This window comes from Trachurus japonicus, chromosome 24, assembly GCF_045865225.1.
Source record: "Trachurus japonicus isolate A0001 chromosome 24, Traja_1.0".
Lineage (NCBI taxonomy): Eukaryota > Metazoa > Chordata > Actinopteri > Carangiformes > Carangidae > Trachurus > Trachurus japonicus.
The window spans coordinates 18,869,854-18,890,887 of record NC_140930.1 but is presented as its reverse complement, the minus strand read 5'-3'; the positions used below and the strand labels follow the sequence as shown (position 1 = coordinate 18,890,887).

At 42.6% G+C, this 21,034-nt stretch overlaps 2 protein-coding genes across 2 annotated transcripts; both read right to left on the bottom strand.

Moving 5' to 3' along the window:
* Positions 1-814: 814 nt before the first annotated feature.
* On the bottom strand, positions 815-14,662 carry sec63 (SEC63 homolog, protein translocation regulator). The gene is made up of 20 exons (XM_085771285.1): positions 14,320-14,662; positions 13,282-13,381; positions 11,346-11,460; positions 11,029-11,141; positions 10,819-10,880; positions 10,271-10,329; positions 10,065-10,115; positions 9,853-9,961; positions 9,626-9,720; positions 9,388-9,520; positions 8,996-9,088; positions 8,518-8,663; positions 8,277-8,424; positions 7,882-7,964; positions 7,628-7,696; positions 7,346-7,501; positions 7,079-7,255; positions 6,711-6,911; positions 5,487-5,591; positions 815-3,531 (listed from the first exon to the last, which is right to left on the bottom strand). The coding sequence occupies exons 1-20, from the start codon at positions 14,441-14,443 to the stop codon at positions 3,394-3,396; spliced, it is 2,277 nt and encodes a 758-aa protein (XP_085627411.1). The 5' UTR covers positions 14,444-14,662; the 3' UTR covers positions 815-3,393.
* A 1,761-nt stretch (positions 14,663-16,423) lies between these two features.
* Positions 16,424-19,552, bottom strand: iyd (iodotyrosine deiodinase). Its single transcript, XM_085770831.1, has 5 exons — positions 19,146-19,552; positions 17,350-17,550; positions 17,069-17,228; positions 16,791-16,947; positions 16,424-16,647 (listed from the first exon to the last, which is right to left on the bottom strand). The coding sequence occupies exons 1-5, from the start codon at positions 19,336-19,338 to the stop codon at positions 16,465-16,467; spliced, it is 894 nt and encodes a 297-aa protein (XP_085626957.1). The 5' UTR covers positions 19,339-19,552; the 3' UTR covers positions 16,424-16,464.
* Positions 19,553-21,034: the final 1,482 nt, after the last annotated feature.

The following is a 21,034-nucleotide window of genomic DNA, read 5'->3' as shown; positions in this document are numbered from 1 at the left end:
TCAGTCATACAAAGATTAGACTACTGGGTTTTTTTGTGGGCCCTACTGGGCGCTGGGCCCCTAAAATTATCATCACCTTTCTCCCCTATACAACGGCACTGATTGCAATTAATATCCCAATGAATTTGGTTAATGGGGTTTCAAATGGTCAAACATTTTAACACAACTTAAAGCAGAAGTAAGCGATATTTTTGTGTTAATATAAGTCTTAAATAGTTATATCTTCCGACAGCAATCACTTACATAGAGTGTTTGGACCGAAACACGGGTCTGTCAGTCCCTCTGCTCTGCTCTGAGCCGAGGAGAAAACTTTTCTTGTATCCTACAAGTTTTATCCAATGAGGAGAGAGAACGGCATTAAGGGCTGTGTGTGCAGCCAGAGCCAGTCTGGTGCAGCCAAGGGATGCGCCTGAATGTGGTGACGTAGGGACGAGGGCGGTTATGGTGCGTTCAAGGCAACTCGTAACTCGTGTTTTTCCGACCTGTGAAGTCGTACCAGTTCGATCTGGTACGAGTTTACAGGTCGGAAGTTACAAGTGGCCGTTATAGTGACTTTCACAGGTAAAACAGGTCGGAAAAACATGAGTGGGTTGCCTGGAACGCTACAAAGTCGTAAGTTGACTTGAAGCTGTAATTTACGGTTTCAAAAGCCTGCCTGGAACGCAGCATTAGCCAAAACGACCGGATCGCTTACTTCTGCTTTAAAGATTACAAGAAAATGTCAAGACTTTTATTTTCCCCATTTGCAGAAATTTTGTATACTAGTTTTTAATCACCCACCTACAGCACAAGGGAGGGAAAAAATGAAACCATGTCATTTAAAAGTTTTTATTTGAAATGATTTTAAATACAAATAATATATTTTTCCATTTACAATGACAGTTCCTTTGTAAACAAAAGTGGCAGATAGTCATTGGGTAGTTTGTCCAAACTGAGACGACTTGTTGGCCTGTCGCCTGGACAAAGTCCGTCATGGGAGAGATGTTGTCGTATTTAACCTCACTGCAGTTTTATTTTTCCACACAGCGTAAATCACTGATGCTACATTCTATTGCAGAGCGATAAATACTCAAGAGTACAATATTACCTGTTAGCATACACCTGCTTTGAACACAATTGAAAGAGGTTATAGTGCGCACATGTCAGTTTGTTTGTGAGTGTGTATGTGGTGTTGGGAGAGTATGCCCGCAGATATTCAAACCTCTCTCTCTCTTTCTCTCTCCCACACTAACATGACACACTGAAATATACCGAAACAGAAGCAATTAACCGTTGTGTGGATATTCTTAGTGAAAGACTTTTTTATATATATATATTTTAAAAATAAACCGTCAAGGTGTCAACATAGTGAGAGCCCACAGAGCCGTTCAAGGAAGCTCTGATATTCTTTTTTTTTTTTTTTTTTTTACCCCCACTCATGAAACTAACAGATGTAAAAACAAAAGTTAGAACAAAAGAAAATGAGACAGAGACCTGTCTAGGTGGTACATTTGTTATAACTACAGCTGAACTGAGACAAACAAAAAGAAAATTTAAATGAATCTGGGATTTCCCCGGTCAGAACGATTTTGTATTCCTCAGACTAAAAAACAAAACAAAACAAAAAAAAACATTTGATGGCATGGCAGCAATTATAAAATTAAAAAATAATAGAGATGGTGCTGGACAGAATATGCTTTGACTTACACTACGAGTTACTTTCAACAAGTTTTTGTTCGAGACACTTTTCAGATCACGAGTGTTGCATGTGTGTATGTGTGTTTGTGTGTGTGTCAGGGACCTCATACTCCAATCCCTTTCATCACGGGGCCGGACATTTGTCACTCTTGACTGCAAACCCTCTTTTCACCTGACAAAACTGTACTTCTTGGTGACTTTGTCATGGCGAGATCAGTGATATGTAGAACGACGACTGAGGAGCTTAAAGTTACTACTAAGAGGCTAATTCTAAACTGAAACAAAGGAAAAATACTGTTGATTTTTACAAACACAAAAAACTAGATGTACTTTTATCTGCTCTCCCAAGAACCACTGGTGCATAGCACCCAAAGACGTGTATGTTGTAGTATTTCAGTTGTATTCGTAAGGCCTTTCTGGACAATGAGTATACACTGGAATGTGCTACAATTGTAAATTAAAAAAAAAAAAAAAGAGAGAAAGAGTAAGGAAGTCACTTCTCTGAAAAGCCTTGATTATGTATATATCTATATATACTATATACCAGTATCTGAGCCCCTTAGAACTGACTGAAAACTCACAACTTTTGTGTAGTATATGAAGAAGAAAGAAGTTTTAACACTGCAACACCGTTTTGTCTTGTTCCCTCACTACACTTGAGGTTGCAATTCATTTCCAGAGCCACCTGCTTTCAACCAACAGTCGTCTCTTCCAGAAAAATACAGTTTGATGTGGATGAGAGGGGCAGAACAGGCATCGCCGACGGAACCGACTGGACGTCAGCATCTGTCTGTAGTCGTCCTCCTCGACATACATTAAGTACATACAAGTGACTGGCTGGTGTAACAGCAGAGAAATTATAAAACGAGAAAAAACAAAACATGAAAACTGATGAGACTGAACCGTGCTCCTGTGCACTGAGCGGAGCGAACGTCCCAACGGTTGACTCGGATGTGATCCCGGACGAGCAGGGATAAAGCTCACACTTCTGCAGTTTAAGTGTACAATAGAAAGTATCATTGGTGTGGAAAACATTGGTGCCAAGTGATTTTTAAAAATTAGGAGCGAGAGCAAAGTCACGATTTCCGTACGGAAGTCATGTGTGGTTGTTGTTTTTTTGTTAATGTTGCAAACAGAATTAGCTGTTATACATCCCCCTCTCCCCCTCGAGAAAAGAGCCCAGATAATAGGTCCTCCAGTCCACAGTGTGTCAACCTTTCATACCTGTACAAACACATACAAGGTTACAAACACACACACACATACACACACCCTCTTACCCACACACACACACACACACACACACACACTCACATGCACGCACACTTGCACACACGGGCCTGGTTAAGTATTCACAGAATTTTCTTCCGCCAGCAACGGAAAGTGAAGGAACAAGTCTCTGTAGAAAAGGGGAGATGAAGGGGGAGGGGGCGGGGTCACAGTCCATGTCATTGTAAGGGTTAAATGGACAAGGAGGAAGAAGAGGAGGAGGAGGAGGGGGAGGAGGAGGGCTCTGAGTGTATAAATTGTCCCCAATGATCCAGAGTGTGTGTGTTTGAGTGTGTGTTTGTGTGTGTGTGGCGGGCGGGGGGCGTTGCTGCTCCTCGTTCACTGCTCTTGAGTGCTGTTGTGGGGTCAGGAGTGCGTGGGTGGCCAGTCCATGGGAGAAGGCTGAGCGTGTGTGTATGCACGTGCGCGTTATGTGTGTCCGCGTTTTCAGTCGTTGTCCTCGTCGTCGTCTTCGCTCTCCTCGATGCCGTCGCTGTCCTCCTGCTCCTCGTCCTCCTCCTCCGTGTCCGGGATGTCCCACTGCGGGTGGTTGTCCAGCATGGCCTTGGCCTCGTGGACCTCCAGCTGGGGAGACACAAAGGACACGCACACAGTTTGAGATGTGGAACTAGTGTAGTTCACAGACTTCTGCTGGTGAATATTGTATTCAGCCCAATGGAACAGCCTTAAAGGGATAGTTCAACATTTTAGTAAATTGGCCCATTGCCATAATCCCTATAGTCATAGCAGTAGGTTCGTTACCTTTATTTATCGGTGTGAGCTGTTTTTAGAACGGCGGAGCAGAGCCGCGAGCTGCTCAGAGCTATGCTACGGAGGCTCATGGGATTTCTCGCGGCCCTGCTCCACCATTCTAAAAATGGCTCGCACCGATAAATAAAGGTAATGAACCTACTGCTATGACTATAGGGATTATGGCAATGGGCCAATTTACTAAAATGTTGAACTATCCCTTTAAATTTCAAATGAGAAGACGGGTATATGGAGCGGTTATGAATACAACCTATAGAGAATCTGACCCACAACTTGTGATAATATCAAGGATGTATCAAGACACAGTCGACCCCTCATGGCTGAACCTTCAGCCCAACTGTCCTACAACTGGCTGTGATCGACTTTCACTTCAGCATAAAAATGAAAAGTTGCACGAGACAGACCGTTATTTTTTAACATTATACATTTCCAAAAACTTTGAATGTCTACACTCCCTCACGATCCCTGAGGTTGGCTGATCAGCTCTTCCTCGTCGTAGATTAAAAACCTGAGGTGATGAGCGTTTTCTGTGGTGGCTCCTAAATTGTGGAATGAACTACCTCTAGAAATAAAAATATCCCCCACCCAACCTACTTTTAGATCGCGTTGTGTATTCTTTGGCTTTTAACTCAGCACGAGAGTTGTGTGACCTCTGTTCTTGTTTTGTCTTTTTATTTTCATTTTATTGTATTTTTAATCAGTTAGTCCTTTAATGGCTCTTATTTATTTATTTAATTCTTATTACATGTTTATTTAACCATTTTGTTGTCTATTTCCTGTATGTTAGTCATTGTGCAGCACTTTGGTAAACTTTTATGTTTTTTCAAAACAGAAAAAAAGATGTGCTATATAAATAAAGTGGATTTGATTGGGTTTTTCTTTTCAAAAATGTCGACTGAGGCACAAATCATGTCATTGCCACCAGCTCACATCTGAAATTTACAAAAGTAACTGAGCAGATCACAGTCCTGCATGAAACTGGTGTTTTGTGTGATAATTTGTACACTAGCCCTTAAACATTTAGGGTCAGTACAACAATATGTTTCTGCTATAAAAAAGATGTGCTGTACTGTTTCACTGCCAGTGGAAATGAACGTGTTGAACTGTTTTACAAAAGAGGCTGCAACGCTTCTCTTTTAACTGTAAATCACACTGAATACGTTGAATTCCCATCTGTGAAATGAAAGCATAACAGAGACCGTGTGCTGGAGCGGGCTCGTCTAAATTAACTGTAACTGATTAAATTCTCAACTGAAATAGAAACCTGCTGCTGGTGGGAAAGAAGTCTATTTTCAGAACTGCGTGAGGTGGTTTTTAAAAATCGTGCCGGAAAATGTTCAAAATCTTTAAAAAAATGTCATGGTCTTTATTCAAAGCTTAGATGTGTTGAAGAAAACAGAATTTAAGATCACTGTTTCACAGTATTTGCCGATTAGCTGCTCACACCTGAAGTGCACTCTGGCTACATGTCTAACAGGTGGTGCGAACACGCAAACACAAACAAACAAAAACAAACAGTTCTCTCTCTGGTTTGGCTTCTAACGGATCCCCTTCTTCCCAACACCTTGGCAGCAATTAACACAATTGTTCAGTGAGCTTCTGTGGGTGGTGGGCCTATTGTCCCAGCCGCCTTGGCAGGAAAAGAACCCTTTATATCCAGGACAATTTACACTGATTTGGCTTTGGAAATGGAAATGGCTCAGCAGTCTAGTCTACAGTACATTGATTCTACATGAAATCACATACACACACAGCTTTTTTTTTGTCACCTTGAGTGGTTTGATCTGGTCCAGTCCCAGGTAGGAATCAGAGCGGAGGATGACAGAATATTGGTAGTTGCCTGTTTTGGAGGGAGCTGGAAACTTGAGCTCCACCTGGGAAGGAACAAACACACACAAACAAATGTATTACATCTAAGAATTAGTGTCGCTCCATGCATGAAGCTAAAGCAAAAAAAGTCAAAAAATGCTGCTGCTGAATGTTGATGGTGACGCCTGATCATCTAGTTGGCTGTGCGGTAGGTAGGTAATCACAAATGACCCACTACATGATGATGATGACGGGATCCAACTGTAAATATTAGAGCAGCATTACCTCAAGCTGTGATTACAATGCCGCACAATTACATATGGCAAACATCTAATTATCAGCACAATGAGGCTAATTATTATTCGGCGCGTGAGTGGAGGACGAGCTGCGAACACAGCGGCAGTTCGCTGCCCTGCCTTGTTGATGGAAGCGGCCTCGGTGCACTACCTCCCTCCCTCCTCCCCCCCAGAAAGCGCGACTGTCAAACACGCAGCGTACGAGCAATCTCACAACACAAACAACAGAAGGAATTGTTGAATCGACAGAATAGCTGATTGCCAGACAGTGAGCCGTTTAAACGCCCGGCTGGGGTCACCTGCTGCCTTCACAGCCGCGTACAGCTGGTCACGCAGGCCTCGTTAAGCTTTTACCTCGCCGTCAGTCCTCGTTGCCGCCGGGGAACGGTGGGATCAGAGGTGCAAATGGTGCAAAAATAAGCACACGTACTGTATGCGTTCGCACGCACACACACACACAGGCTGCTCCGAGGAACTAACGACAAAGTGCAAAAGGTTGCCTGGCAACAGGATGTGTGGCTACGGAGCACAGGAAACAAGAAACGTAAACACACTGTAACTTATTAAGACTATACTATATATACTATAGTATATAGGATTATAGTATAAGTCATAGTATACTATGCATTTTAGTGTGACATATTCTAACCAGTGCTAAAACATAGTGAATGACACTACAGTAATTAAGGGAATTATTATGGAATATGTGATATGTGACTTTTTCTTAAATCATTATGAAATTTGATTAATTTTAGTTGGACAACATAAGTGATCTGAGGATGTCACAGGTCTGAGTTTTATGCGATTTTATAAACAGATTAATCCAAACAGGCTGTGCCACTGGTTTTTTTTATATCCACTGACAAATAATAACACACACAAGCTCACCTCTTCTGTGTCTTTTAGTGTGCAGACGTGGTAGGGCATGGAGACGAGGGTCTGATCCCGGCGGTCGGCGATGTAGAGCCACCACCACTCCTGCTTCTCCTCGGGGAAGTAGAGGCTGTAGACGGGGTGCGTCACCTTCGACTTGGTCTCCAGCAGGGCTCGCTCCCGCCGCTGGATGCTCTGCTGCAACGCCTCCCACTCCTGACGGTCAGATGTGAACAACGAGAGGTTGGAGCTGGTGCTTTTCTAACATTTATTCCACTTAAAATATACAAATGGTGTCTGTGAGTAACGATGCAACAGGAAGGAGTGACAACTGTGCCGCCGACTCTGTTACATCACATCCCATCACCAACAAGTTTCCTGACCTCCTCGTCGTCTCCAGCCATCTCGTCCACCTCTGTGTCGCTCTGCTTGTCGCTGTCGTCGTCTCTCTCGCTGGGAGAGTCCTTGTTGGCTTCGCCCTCGTCCGACTCGCTGCCCTTATCTGAGGCGTCGTCCTCCTCCTCCTTTGCCGCTGCCGCTGATGTCGCAGCGACGACTTCCTGCAACATCCATAAGAAGAATTAAAGACTGAAGAAGCTTAGCTTTGGTAAATATGTGACAATACAAGTCGGCTGTTCCCGCATACGCACATTTCCTGCCACGTTGCCGTTGGCCTGCTTGGTTTTGGCAGGTACCGGAGCTGCCTTCTTCTTGGTTAATTTTTTCTTCTTGGACTTGGCTGTCTTCTTAGCCCCTTTACTCTTGTTCTGCCATACTTTGGTTTTGGCTTTACTTGAGTCTCCTGGCTTTAAAAACACAAACAGTCACATTAGGATTAGGATTAGGTAAAGATGCCAAGATTTCCTGAATAAATAAACATTTAATTATGGCTCAATGGGACTGTCTGAGTGTATTTTTTTTGTTATTCTTACTGCTTCCTCTGTGGTGGCAGCCTCCTCTCCTGGACAAGGCGTTGACTCCTGCTCTTTTTCAAACATGTCCTACACACACACACAAACACAGGTATAGTGAATTTATGCTTTTCAGCCATAAAGTCAGCAGCTCACTCTAGTGGTCATCCAAGGTAATGCGTGCACACAGCAGCAACATCATAAATCACTTAGATTCACTGATGTATGCTCTATGAAATGATGTCCTTGTTTAACCCAATGTAATCCTCGCTTACCGCCATCCGTTTTCTGGTTAAGGTGACAGTTACTGTGACAATAGAGCCTGCTGTGATGTTATTGCTGTCTTCATCATCGAGGACTGCAGAGAGAGAGGAAAAAGAACTTGAAACCTCTAAATATATATACAAAGATTTGCAGTTAAACATACCAGTTTCACTAGTTATTGATCAGGTTGCTTGAAAAACACACTGAAATATAGTTTACAAACCAATACTACATACTATGTCAGGCTATGGTCACTATACTACATGGTTATCAGTAACAGCAGCTTGGAATAACAAAGGCTGTGCTTCAGTGGAGTCTCTATAGTGACAGATATACTGATTTGAAATTAGTGTTAAAAGCCAAAGGGAGCTAAACAAAGTGTGTGTTTGTGTATTTTAGGACTGACCCTGCAGTTTGGTATCCATGGTGATGTGAGGGAAGCTGCCCAGCACCGCCATGACTTCATCATACTTCTCCTCCCCCAGGAAGCGCAACATGCTGCGCCTGTCAGAGTCCTTGAGACTCACCAGGTCCTGAAGGGTCCGCACTTTATACTAAAGAGGAGAGGACAAATTAAATTATATATTTACTTTAAAAATCTACAAAGCGTGTGTGTGTGCGCACTTCTGGAGAGATGCGGCAGGTACCTTCTTGGAGATGCAGTAGCGGAGGTGCTCCTCCTCAAAGTGGGGCAGTTGCAGAAGTGGTGACTTTGACTCTTGCAGACCCTGCACTATCATCTGGGTCAGTTTCATACAATTCTCTATGGTTACCAGACGAGGAGCATGGAAACCTGGACAGAGGCAGGGTATCAGCACTAATTCACAAACTTAATCAAGGCATCATGCTGCCTATAAACAGATGCAACAAACACTGTTTAGTGTAGTTTAATAGATACACAGTTCCCTTCTGTTTTCATATATTCAAATATAGATAATATTGATTTAGCACCAGTAAAACTTATTGAAAAAATTCTAGGCACATGCCATAAAAACCCAACACAGCATAAAAATACAGTGTCAGTACACCGAACTACTTCTTTAACCACAACGTGTGCTGTTTTTTCAGCAGTGGTGGTGGATATATACAGTACACAATATATACAGCATAGTAAAATGCATGTACCTCCTCTGCTGTTGGCCATCATGGTCAGCTGACAGCCCACGTTGATCATCTCCTGCAGGAGAGCTGGACTCTTCCTCGTCACAAACCTCTGATCTGGGAACAGAAACACACCATGTTCTAAATCACATGTACCTGATTATATTACATATGAGATATTACTTGATTATTATGAAAATGGAAATCTCTTTTATCATTATACATTCAAATAAAAGCTTGGACTTTTTAGGTATAAAATTTGAGGGCAGTCCCCCAATACAGATATAAATTATACATTTTTTTCCATCATTAGACCATGTTTTATTTTCCATTTTTAGAAATCTAAAGAATAATTAGATACTTATAACCTACTACATGAGTAAAAATGTCACATATTTCATTTTTCTGTCTCTTACCTTCCTCTAACTCTTCCGATACATCCATGCGTGCCAGGTGAGAAAGCACCAACACCCTGGCCTTTAAGCTGTAAGGATAACAGAATGGAGGCTCCTTCTTCTTCACGTTGATATTTCCTAATTCACGGATCAGCTGCAACAGAGACGGGATGGGTCGTTTAGCAGACACACACACACACACACACACACACACACACTGCACCTCCATTTCTTATTAAACTCCGGTACGTGTTATTACCTGTGGCACTTCAATATTGTCTGTTGGTCTTATGGTGGCTTCTTTATTGCTGCGAGGGTCGAACTCGAACGCTGCAGTCAACACCATGGCCAGCCCTGCAGGTCAGATTCAGACATAACATAAGTACAGATCAGTATGGATGACCAGAATCTAAAGGTTCAGAAATATAATCAATGCACTGCTCATCATAAATGTCTCCCGAACCATCAATCGAAGAGGATACTCACTTTTCATGTTCATATTTGGCGTCTTGTACATGAAATGCATAAAGAGCTGGGTAGTGTTTATGAGGATCTGGTCTCCACTGTAGCGGATGGAGCGGTACCACCATGTGCCCTAAGATGAAGAAGGAAAAAAAAATATGCAGGAGAGAATAAATTAACTGAAATACCAATGGGATAAAAGGAAGAAAAGCAAACGATAGGACACGTTCTCTTACCACAACGACAGGAAGGATGACCATGAAGGCGAGGCCGTACACCAACAGCACCTGCAAAGGAAAAGAAAAACTATCAGACCAGACATGTTTAGTCCTGGATAAAATTATAGTCTATTGATTAACTGCCAGTTAAATACAAAAACCAAATTTATCTGTTAAAACTAAACTTATTTACTTATTCATATACATAAATAGATGTTATGTACCAGCATTGAGTTCTTCTGGTCAACAATCCAGGCAGGCAGGGCAATACCAAAGCTGGTAGCTATAAAGGCAGACACAAAACACACTGGTTACATATTGCAGTATCTACCCCCCCCCAGCAACAGCACTGGGCTGCTTGAAAATTTCAGCTTCATGGTTAATCTCCATCTGCATGTTAGTGGCGACCGTAGAAACAAAAACATTTACATTCATTAACAAGTAACATCTTCAAAACTATGATGAATTATTTATGATGTTCAACAATCATGGCTATAATACACAGAATCTGAACCACAGAGAAGTCCCAAAATCTGTAGAAAATGTTATTTTTGGATCGGTGAATGCGTGTGCTAAAGTGCGAGCCACTCATCACGGGCGTCTGGGTGTCAGCTCGCACCGGAATGAATGGGCCGTGTTGTTTCCATCCATCTTCCACTGTTAAACACGTTCACTGCTATAAGAGGCTGACTCACCAGCTTCAAGCACAGAAGGTGTGTCAACACATAAAAACCCGAAAGCCTGCTGTGGGATTGAGGGAATCGTCTCTTACCTCCTGGGCCGTCTGGGTTGCCGTACATTTCCCAGTTCTGTCGGGACTGTTCATTGGTCAGACTGTGTGGAAAAAGAAAAACAAGTAGACACAGGTAAATGGATCGATCGATGGCAAACGCTGGGCTGCAGGAGACGACTGCTTTCATCACTGATGGCAGATGCAGTTTTGTGGTCTGGGTTGTGAAATCGAGACATGACTGACACTTACGCAGCGTAGGCTTTGGCAATTCTCATAAATGTGGCCTCATCACCACCTTTGTCAGGATGGAACTTGAGTGAGAGCACACGGTATTGCTTCTTGATTTCTGACAGAGATGCACCCTGGAGACAGAAATATAATTATAGCAGCTCCAAAACCCAGCCATACATAACAAATACTGTCAAATGCAACTCTTCTGTAGTCATCAAAGTCCAGAGGGATAAAATGTTTTATCCTGTTCAAGAAATGATTTCATATCTTGAGCAGACAGATTCAAATACAGAAACCTTAAGGACATCATTTGTTCACATTTTGTGTGTGTTTACCGGGTCCAAGTTGAGGACTTCATATGGATTGTACTCTTGGTACTCTCTGTCCAGCTTGGACACCTTGTAGGCTAGCAGCAGGAACACAGCCCATCCAAACAGCAAGGCTGCTTTCCTGAAAACATCAACAGACAAACAGGAAGAAAAAAATGTTAAGACACAAAGATCTGAATGATCCAAAGACAACAACCCCTTATCACTATGGCGTACAATTATCACGACTATGTGTTGATCCAATCCTTCAACCAGCTTTGAGCATTGAAGCCACAAACATGAAGTTGTAATTAAAACACTAAACCCTAAATCATCTTAACCTACTGCCTAGAAACTCTGACATTATTGTTGTTTAGTATTTACACATGGAAGTTGAACTTGTTTCCATGACAATGGCAAACCCCTATGGGCCGCTCTGCAGCATGTGTTGCCATGACAACCACTCACTCGCCTCAGAGTTGTCTGAGTAGCTCAACCAGAAAAATACATGATGGATCCCCATAATAAACACTCATCATTATGATACCATAGCCGAGAGGAAACATGAAGATTTTTTTTTGAAAGAAAGTTAAAAGAAAATCTATTTGATTGAAGTGACTGTGTAACACGTCTTAACAGCCTCTGTCACAAATAATCAGGTGATGCAAATCAAGAAATGATTAATGTTGCGATAAAAAAAACAGGATGTGGCTCTAGTGACAGAGCAGGAGTGGAACGTGGAAGTACGAAGCTTAACAGATGAAAAGGCAGAGACAGAACAAAGACGAGATACTCAGACAGACACACTGAGACGAGGAGGCAAATGAGTGTGAGAAGATGGGGAGAGTGAGGCGGCCAAGAGCTCTCCAACACCCATGTTTCCATTAACGAGGGATTAATCGCATTTTCATTGCCATCGCGAGAGGAACATGCGCAATAAACACACGATGAGTACGGAGAGGAGGCCTGAGGGGGTAAATTAATGTTTTGTTTAATTGATTGATTACTCATGTGCAATTTGTTCAGTAAAGATATGCTCGTATATATTATTCTATTCAGTGGTTTAGGGACCCTATTAAAGCAGAAAGACTAAGGGAACTGTATGGATAAATATGCACAATTAACCATTTGCTTATTCATTGCAAGTCATATCGTCAATATTGAACAGTGTCATCACACATTTTGACATTTTGCTCATATCGTGCGGGTCTACCATTAACCAACAGACACACACAGCATGAACAAACAACACTTTGAAAACAGGGTCATCATGCTAAGAGAAACGTAAACAGTGCGACGCAGTGTTTACGCCAACCACCACCGCACACGTCACTGAGAGGTTTACACACGAAAACATCACAAGCTGAACCTGCCTGCGCCCTGAATTAATCAAAACAAGCACTTCCTCACACGCACATGCGAATCTGTCCACGCTACGGACAACAACAGCAACAGCAGCAGCAGCAGCAGCACGGCCCCCATGTCTCATCTTCACACCACAGACACAAACTCTGTCCAGCTGGAACCTGAGTGAGCAATCGAGAGCAGCTCCAGCAGCCAATGGTGGATGATGATGATGATGACTTGAGCTTTCACAATGCAAACAGCTCAGGCAGGCCACACACACCGAAGCAATAAAAGCAATGTCACACCAGGCAACAAAGGAGACCCAGAGGAAACCTGCCACTATGCTGACAGACAAGATCAGTCACGTGTCAAGACATTTGCATGAAAAGTAATCCATCATAGGCTGCGCTTGGGCACCGCAGATATCTATAAATAACAGTAAACTTTTACAGGAGCCTCGTCATCTCAATGCATCTCAGTCCAACTTTAAGCAAGAAGAACGTGGTCAGCTTCTGTAAAAGGGGAAGTCCTGGTAAGTCAGCTCTTCAACAACTGGTGTGCATCTTTTTAAGACTAACAAACAAACAAACACAAAATCTCCACTGATCATACTCACTTTAGTGTAGGGACGATGCTCTGCTGTGACTTCATCAGCCTGAGCCGGTACCACAGACACCTGCCATGGACCCTCCTCAGGCTCTTCAGACGCAGTTGTTCTGGAGGCAGGATGGACAGAAAGAGATAAACGACACATTAGCGCTGCCAAAAACCAGTCACAATCAATAATACTGAGGATGTGGTGGTACATGAAGTTAGGTTTACATCCGTGGGGGGGGGGGGGGAGTGGTAGACAGAGGAAATATCATTACTGTGGTCACGTTAGCTAAGCAGAGAGACATAGTGTATGTTCACCTCAAACAGTAAATAGGTTCAGATATTTATATTTAAGTGAATAATATTTGATAAATGTCATAAATATAGCTTGGTTAACCTCATTTCCATTCAGTATTTGGTCTTATATCACGATATCAGTATCTGGGGCTGTTAGCAACATGCTCAGCTCTATGGTGACCTGTCATTTATCAACTCCCAGTGGACCAGCTGTATAAAGTGTGTTAGCACCTCTTACATAACCCATGTTAGATATGCTGCTTTGTTGACAAACTGTTGAGAGATAAGGGATATTGCAGGTCAATAAAAAAAAAAGCACACAGACAAAGCTGGCTTTTTTTTTCTTTTTTTTTAAGCTACCAAGGCTTTGAGCTGCACTAGCCTGCACTTAGCTTAGTGAAGCTAACCCACAAGAAGCGGGCAAAAATCAAGCCAGATAAGTGGAGTTAAGGCGGTTATGTAGCCAAATGGGGCTGGTAATGAGTGAAGCAGGTTTGGGTAGATTGTGTTAACAGTGACTGGCTTGTACTAAAGCTCTGAACACACACACAGAAAGAGAGAGACGTGGACTAGCTAACATTGAGTCACCACACCAGCCGTTTGCTCAGGCTGCACCGCCTCAGCCTTCAGCAGAAATAACCGGACAGATTAAACAGCCCCGAGACGCCGCCGTGGACCCTTCACGCTGCTCCGTGGCTGTCCGTGGTCCGGTTATTATTTAGCTCAGTTAAGTTAGCTCAGAGACACAGACATCGGGCCTTACCAGCATTCTGATCCCGGGGCCAGAGGTAATATGTGGCTGGGATCACAATGAGCCCGACGAAGGACGTTAGGAAGTAGAAAAACGTGTTGCCGCTGTCATCGTACTGGAACTGTTGCCCGGCCATTTCGTAGCGGCGCTTGGGTCGCCCTGCTTCTCTTCTCCGCCGGCTGAGCTTCCCCTCCTTCTTCTATCTAAGCCCAGGCAAATGTGTGCGACTTGGACTACTTGACAGACCCGTTTGAGCTAGCATCCAGCTAGCATCCAGCTAGCATCCAGCCAGCAGCAGCAGTAGCAGCAGAGCTCTGGTGATCATCGGTGTACGTGGTGTACGCCTGCGCAATGTGGGCCCCTCGGCTTCTTCGACGGGTGATTCAGCGCTTCTCCCCCGAGCGACAGCGACACCCAGCGGCGGAGGAGGTGGTGCAGACACGCAATTACATTTTGAGCAATAAGGAGGAGATGATGGCAGTTTGCAACAATCAGACGTATTAATTACATGCCAATAAAATGTGAAAGAAAAAAAAGAATCAATAATTCCAATAATATCGATATCCAATGTAAATGTGTCTGGTTATTAATATGTGCATGAGTGTGGTTATTAGATGAGGGTGAGGATGGGGAAGGAGATAGTAGTTGGACTGTTGTCGTGTGTGCTTGTGTTTGAATGTGTGATGAGAATAAGAGAGAGTATATGCTGTTCATTTAAGTCTATTGTGCATTTCATGATTTGGCACTCTTGTTCCCTGCCTTTGCTAGTTTATTCTGTCTATTTTTTTAAAAAATATTTAAGATCATATCACTTTTATTCAACATTCTTAATATATTGTTATCTGTCTGTTTCTTACCTGCCCAGGGACTACAGGTGGAAATTAGCAAATGTTGTTACAACCTGGCTCAAGGTATCTTCTGTTGTTTTACAACATTAATGTTTTTGTGCATTGTCCCTGTTTTAAATAAATAAATTCCTAATTCCTTAAAAAATCATAGTAAATGGGAACAATCAATAAAATCAATAATAAATGACATTCAAAAAAGTAGGAGAAGCAATGTTTATTTCAGAGTTACAGAAGGTCATCATTTTGTTGAAATATTTGTTGTTTCTTTAATTTTCCCTCTTTTGTTTCTGATAGAAATGTTAAAAGTTAAACCAATGACCAGGGCCATTGCTAGGAATTCTGGGCCCCCCTGAAAGAATACTAAAGTGGGCCCCTGACTTTTCCACTTTTTTTCTTAGACTAAGTGCGTATGTATTATCATTTTTTATTTAGCCTTGTTCAAGTATTAGTCAGGGTCTTATGCAGAATAATTCAGTCATACAAAGATTAGACTACTGGAGTTTTTTGTGGGCCCTACTGGGCGCTGGGCCCCTCGAATTATCATCACCTTTCTCCCCTATACAACGGCCCTGACAGTGACAAACCCTCTTCAGATGTGGTGAAGTGTTATACTCCCATGAAAACAGAAGTGGCACACAGCCGCCATAACTTTGTGCAGCTCTTGTTTGATCCATTATCATAACAAATTAAATGGCTTCCAAAAAATCATTAAATTGCTGTAGGACTATTTATATATTCTTTTTGTTAATTACAGTTTAAACAAATGTCCTACTACAAAGTCAAAGTCTTTATTTAATATCCAGGGGCATTACATTGTGTTTTTACAATAATAAATTACACAAGCAGTGCCAGTGCAAACACCTGAACACAGACTGTAGGCTATTTCATTCTTGGCAGCATTTCTGGAAACCATCAGGATTTCAGTTTGTTTTTCACTGTGATTGACCTTCAAATGTCTGTACATTTGTACCCATGGGCTTTATCCAGCGCCGACACTGAGTTTAAATCCCCCAGTATTGATATGGTTGGTAAACTATACCGGTTTATATGATGAATCTAAACAAAAACTAATAAACTTTGTTAAATGTTTAGTGTTTGCATTGATTCAGGTCAAACTTGTCTGATTTCCCCTTCCTTATTGTTTATTTAAGGTGCAGGCCGTTAAACAATAGCTATAACTTGTCTGCAAGACTAAAAGCAAATAAAAACTTTTGAAGTCATATTAATAGGCTAATGTGTTTGTCAAAGAAGACAATGAAGGAAAAATACTTTGCTTTTTGCATTTTATTCTCTCTGTGGATTGATTCCATCAGATGTGCACAACGATTTCATCCAGAGGCTTGCGTTTCAAATCGGGCACAGTGGCGTCTGCAGCAGGGTAACCTACAGGAAGAAGCATCAGCAGCTTCTCATTGGCCGGCCGCTTGAGGAGCAGCCTGAGCTGAGGGCCACAGTTGAGGGGAGTCGATGTGACTGTAACAAGACCTGCATTCTGATAAGCAAATGGACAGAAACGAAACACAATCAGTTGCTTGACCAGATGCCTTATTGTACGGTCTGGTTTATAACTGCATTTATAACCAGGACAACAGGGTTGGGTTGGTCTGTATTTCTATGCGTGATTTAGTCCTTTACCTGTAATGCGGCCAACAGGATTCCACACGATATGGAGACACTGATTTCATTGTAGTAGTGCGTCTTTTTCTTGCCGTTTGGTAGAATCCCATAGGTCTGTTTGAAGATGAGAACCAGGTATGGCGCGACATCCAAGTACTCCTTAATCCAGTTTGTCCTGCAGGAGGAAAGATGTTGTGAGAGAGGAGAGATGTGTGTGTGGGTAAACTTTCTTCTTGGTCCTGGAGTGACTGATCTAAATGAAGGGTAGGCTACTGGTTTGGGGTACTGGTGCTCACCTTAGTTTGGCCAAATCATTGACCCACTTGTCCCCCATCCTCTGACGGTAATTCATCTCCTCCTCCTCCTCCACAATCAGTCTGATCTGGTGCTTTGTCTCTGCATCTGACACCACAATGAACGTCCAGGGCTCTGTGTGTGCTCCACTGGGGGCCGTACCTGCCCAGAGGAGAGGGGGTATACAGTATACACACAGGAATTAGAGATAAAATCATTACACAGCAGCATCTAATTTAATTCACAGCGGATATATAGTGGTCCTTGGTCCACTGGTACTTGCCTGCGGTGCGGATGATATTGTCTATGACTTCTCGTGGGACCGGCTCTGGGCTGATGAATCGGACAGACCTCCTCTGGTTCATCACAGTGTAGAAATCCTTGGATCTCTCCAGCATTGTCTCCTCGGTGTAACGTTTCGGGGAGTAGGGCACATGGAGAAGGTCCTCCTCCTCCTCATTGCTGTCCACCCAGTCACCATCCCCTAAAATGATGATGGACGAGAAAAGAAAAGAAAAAGAACATTCAAAACTTTTAAAGTGTTGATAAAGGCATCTGAAAAGAAGATAAGAGTCAAGGATCAAATACATGTTTCTGAGAGCTGTTGTGTGACGCGTTGATGTGTTTGTGTACTGATTACCTTCAGTGTTAGCTCCAAGAGTTATTTTCATTATTGATTAATGTGTACAATATTCTATTCAAATGATTTCATCCATGAAACACTGAAAAAAAATGCTTTGATCATTTCTGTGCCTTCAGGTTATGATAACATCATCAGTTTACCTCTTAACACTAAACACTCATGATATTTAAATTATATGATAAAGAAAAACAACAGCAACTGTCACATTTAGAAGCTGTAACCATCATTTTTGTCATCTTTGCTTGACAACCAGTGAAATAACTCTCACTGGAGTTGCCAATTCATTTTCTGTCTAAACAGCTGAAGAATTACAATCATTCATTTGTCCACAGCACCAGAAGCCATTTTAATTAAACTCATTAGACACAAACAAATTTGGAAATATGCATCACAAAAGATTGATATTAACTTAGATAATAAATTCGACTCATAAAAGGAAAACGTCTCATAGGCTACAAGAATATAGACCATAACATTTTTGAAAACACTTAAAATATCCCTTAACTGTATTAAAGCAGAAGTAAGCGATCCAGTCGTTTTGGGTAATGCTGCGTTCCAGGCAGGCTTTTGAAACCGTAAGTTACAGCTTCAAGTCACAACTTACGACTTTGTAGCGTTCCAGGCAACCCACTCGTGTTTTTCCGACCTGTTTTACCTGTGAAAGTCACTATAACGGCCACTCGTAACTTCCGACCCATGAACTCGTACCAGATCGAACTGGTACGACTTCACAGGTCGGAAAAACACGAGTTACGGGTTGCCTTGAACGCACCATAACAGTCCTCGTCCCTACGTCACCACATTCACGCCACGCGCATCCCTTGGCTGCACACACAGCCCTTCATGCCGTTCTCTCTCCTCATTGGATAAAACTTGTAGGATACGAGAAAAGTTTTCTCCTCGGCTCAGAGCAGAGTGACTGACAGACCCGTGTTTCGGTCCAAACTCTCTATGTAAGTGATTGCTGTCGGAAGATATAACTATTTAAGACTTATATTAACACAAAAATATCGCTTACTTCTGCTTTAATTTTTGTCATTATAATGTCAATTTTAAAAAGAGGCAGAATAGAAAAATCATAATACCACTTCAGTTACAGCCCATTTGAAATCATTGATTAACTAGGCTATAGCTGTGATTCTGTCAATGCTAATGTGATAAGGCCAAGTTCAAGCGTCCAAAAGTAATTCCTTGAGAGCTGTAAAGTTTTCTGTGCGCGCTCCCATATTGCGCGTGCCCCACCGTGGCGCGCAATACCCAAGAAATACCCACAACCTCCACAAGGCCGACCCTCAAATACATGAAGTCCTTGTTGTTTCTGGCTTTGAAACCATTGGTTTTAGTGGAGCATGGACGCTTAGAGTGATTGTCACGTCCACTTGCTCGTCGCCATGGGAACAATAGGTCAATGAGTAAAGTTTGTTTCCAGCTCCTACCGTCCTCTGCAGCTGTGGTTTCTGTATCGTCCTGCAGGTCCTGGTCCACCCACGGTCTCGACGCCGCTTTAGTTTTAGTTTTCTCCGGAGGGGTCGAGCTGGTCCCTGAGTCCCGTGGCTTCAGCAGCATGAAGCCCACGACCAGGCACAGGACCACCGCCAGGACAGGGGTGAGGACGGAGAGGAGAGCCATGACTGACGGAGCGTTGACTGGAGGCACTTGATCCGCCGAGAGGCTGAGCTGCAGAAGAAGAGCCGCTGTTATAAAACACTACAGTGTTATCTGGGGTGGGTCCGTACACGCTGAGTCAGGGCTGTGTCTGTGGGAACCGTCCCATCAGCTGCTGCTCTGCTGAAAAACAGTACAGATCCACTATGACTATAGGTGCTGCTCCTCTACAAACTGAACATAGTCTGATTGTTGGGTTGGAGGTTGGAGTCACACACACACTATAGTCCTGATGCTGGTTTGGGTCGTGTAGGTAGCTACTGTAGCCACATCATGTCACTGTTACAAAGTCCTTTGATGTAGTCCTGTTGTTGCCTAGAGTTAATATTCCACTTTTGCCTGTGTTTGCAATGAGAGCTCTATAGTCTGTAAGTCTAAGGTTCACATTGAGTTGGGTTTTTCTAATTAATTTTTAATTTCTCTATTGACTTTTTTTGGCCTGTTGAACGTTTTCTGACAATCTGACAGAAGCCTCTTAGCCTATTTCTCAGGATTTAACTTGCTTTTTTATTTTTGTATATTTTGGGGCTGTACAGCTGTAGAGAGACAGGACATGGGGAGACAGAGAGGGAGAATGACATGCAGCATGCAAGGGCCATCGGTGGAATTACCAGGGACACTGTTGCAAAGACTATATCTCTGTATAAGGGACACCTGCTCAGTGAGCTAAAGACAAGACCCCTCTCCTAAACGGTGCTCCAAACTTGCCCAATTTTATCATAAAGTAGCAGAAATACCCTGTTGGATAGATAGCCTCTGCAAAATCTGTTAGCCTGTATTATATTAATGTTTATTTTAGTTGAACAAGTTTTAGTTTAAAATTAGAAATGATCTTATTCAGCATACTATGTGGACTATAGGACCTGCTGAATATTTACACATTATTTTGCATAATCCCAGAGGACGTGTATAGTGTTAAACTCCAAAATTAATGAGGCTATTCAATGTACAACATCAAGTTTTGCAATTTATACAGTGAAATAATAGGCGATGTACTGAAGCCAATAGCCAATAGGGCTGTACTTTTCTATATCAACAACAGGTGGCGCAGCTGACTTTCCCAAACGCCTGCTGGAGTGATTGGGTTAGACCTAGACACACTCAGCATATCAACATAAACTGATGATCCAAATTCAGGTGTGCATATGCCATAGAATCACAGTCTCTTTCTGCACAGTCAGCTGTAGGCTACATTACGTATGGAACATGGACACTCAGCAGACATTTTAGCCTACTGTTCAATAAGTGAACAAAAACACGAGATGGCAGAGGAGCTGGAGCTGGGAAAGATTTCCCAACATCTGCTTGTTCTGCTTGTGGAACCATTGAGGGATTTGGCTGAAACAGCGCAAATAATAAACATATTTTTGAATCGCACAGCCTGTTAATGCATGTCAAGACTCTTTTATATTTCTTATAGCCTGGTAATGATCTTTCAGTGCCATGTTGAGATTCTGTCCTTATAAAAATCATTGCAGACACTCCTTTATTTCGCTGCCATTTTGGCGACGCAGGTCACTCTCTGTCATGTTTCACAGTTATGACTTGGAATTTGTCTTATGAAACTCAGAGGTGGAAACTGGTAATTTTATTCCACTCTGCAGAAAAAGGGAAATCCTGGTGATTTTAACAGGAGACGAGCATCGCGGGATGCGCTCTT

Bases quoted from the DNA above. Each gene is read 5' to 3' on its own strand.
- sec63 (XM_085771285.1), bottom strand. From the start codon at position 14,443: ATGGCCGGGCAACAGTTCCAGTACGATGACAGCGGCAACACGTTTTTC. The intron at 11,461-13,281 runs GTGAGTATGATC...TGATGTTTTCAG, and splicing joins AGCATCGTCCCTACACTAAA to GAAAGCAGCCTTGCTGTTTG. The intron at 7,256-7,345 runs GTGCGTATGCGG...TGGATGTTGCAG, and splicing joins ACGGCAACGTGGCAGGAAAT to GAAGTCGTCGCTGCGACATC.
- iyd (XM_085770831.1), bottom strand. From the start codon at position 19,338: ATGGCTCTCCTCTCCGTCCTCACCCCTGTCCTGGCGGTGGTCCTGTGC. The intron at 17,229-17,349 runs GCAAGTACCAGT...TCCTCTGGGCAG, and splicing joins CAATATCATCCGCACCGCAG to GTACGGCCCCCAGTGGAGCA. The intron at 16,948-17,068 runs GTGAGCACCAGT...TTCCTCCTGCAG, and splicing joins AATGATTTGGCCAAACTAAG to GACAAACTGGATTAAGGAGT.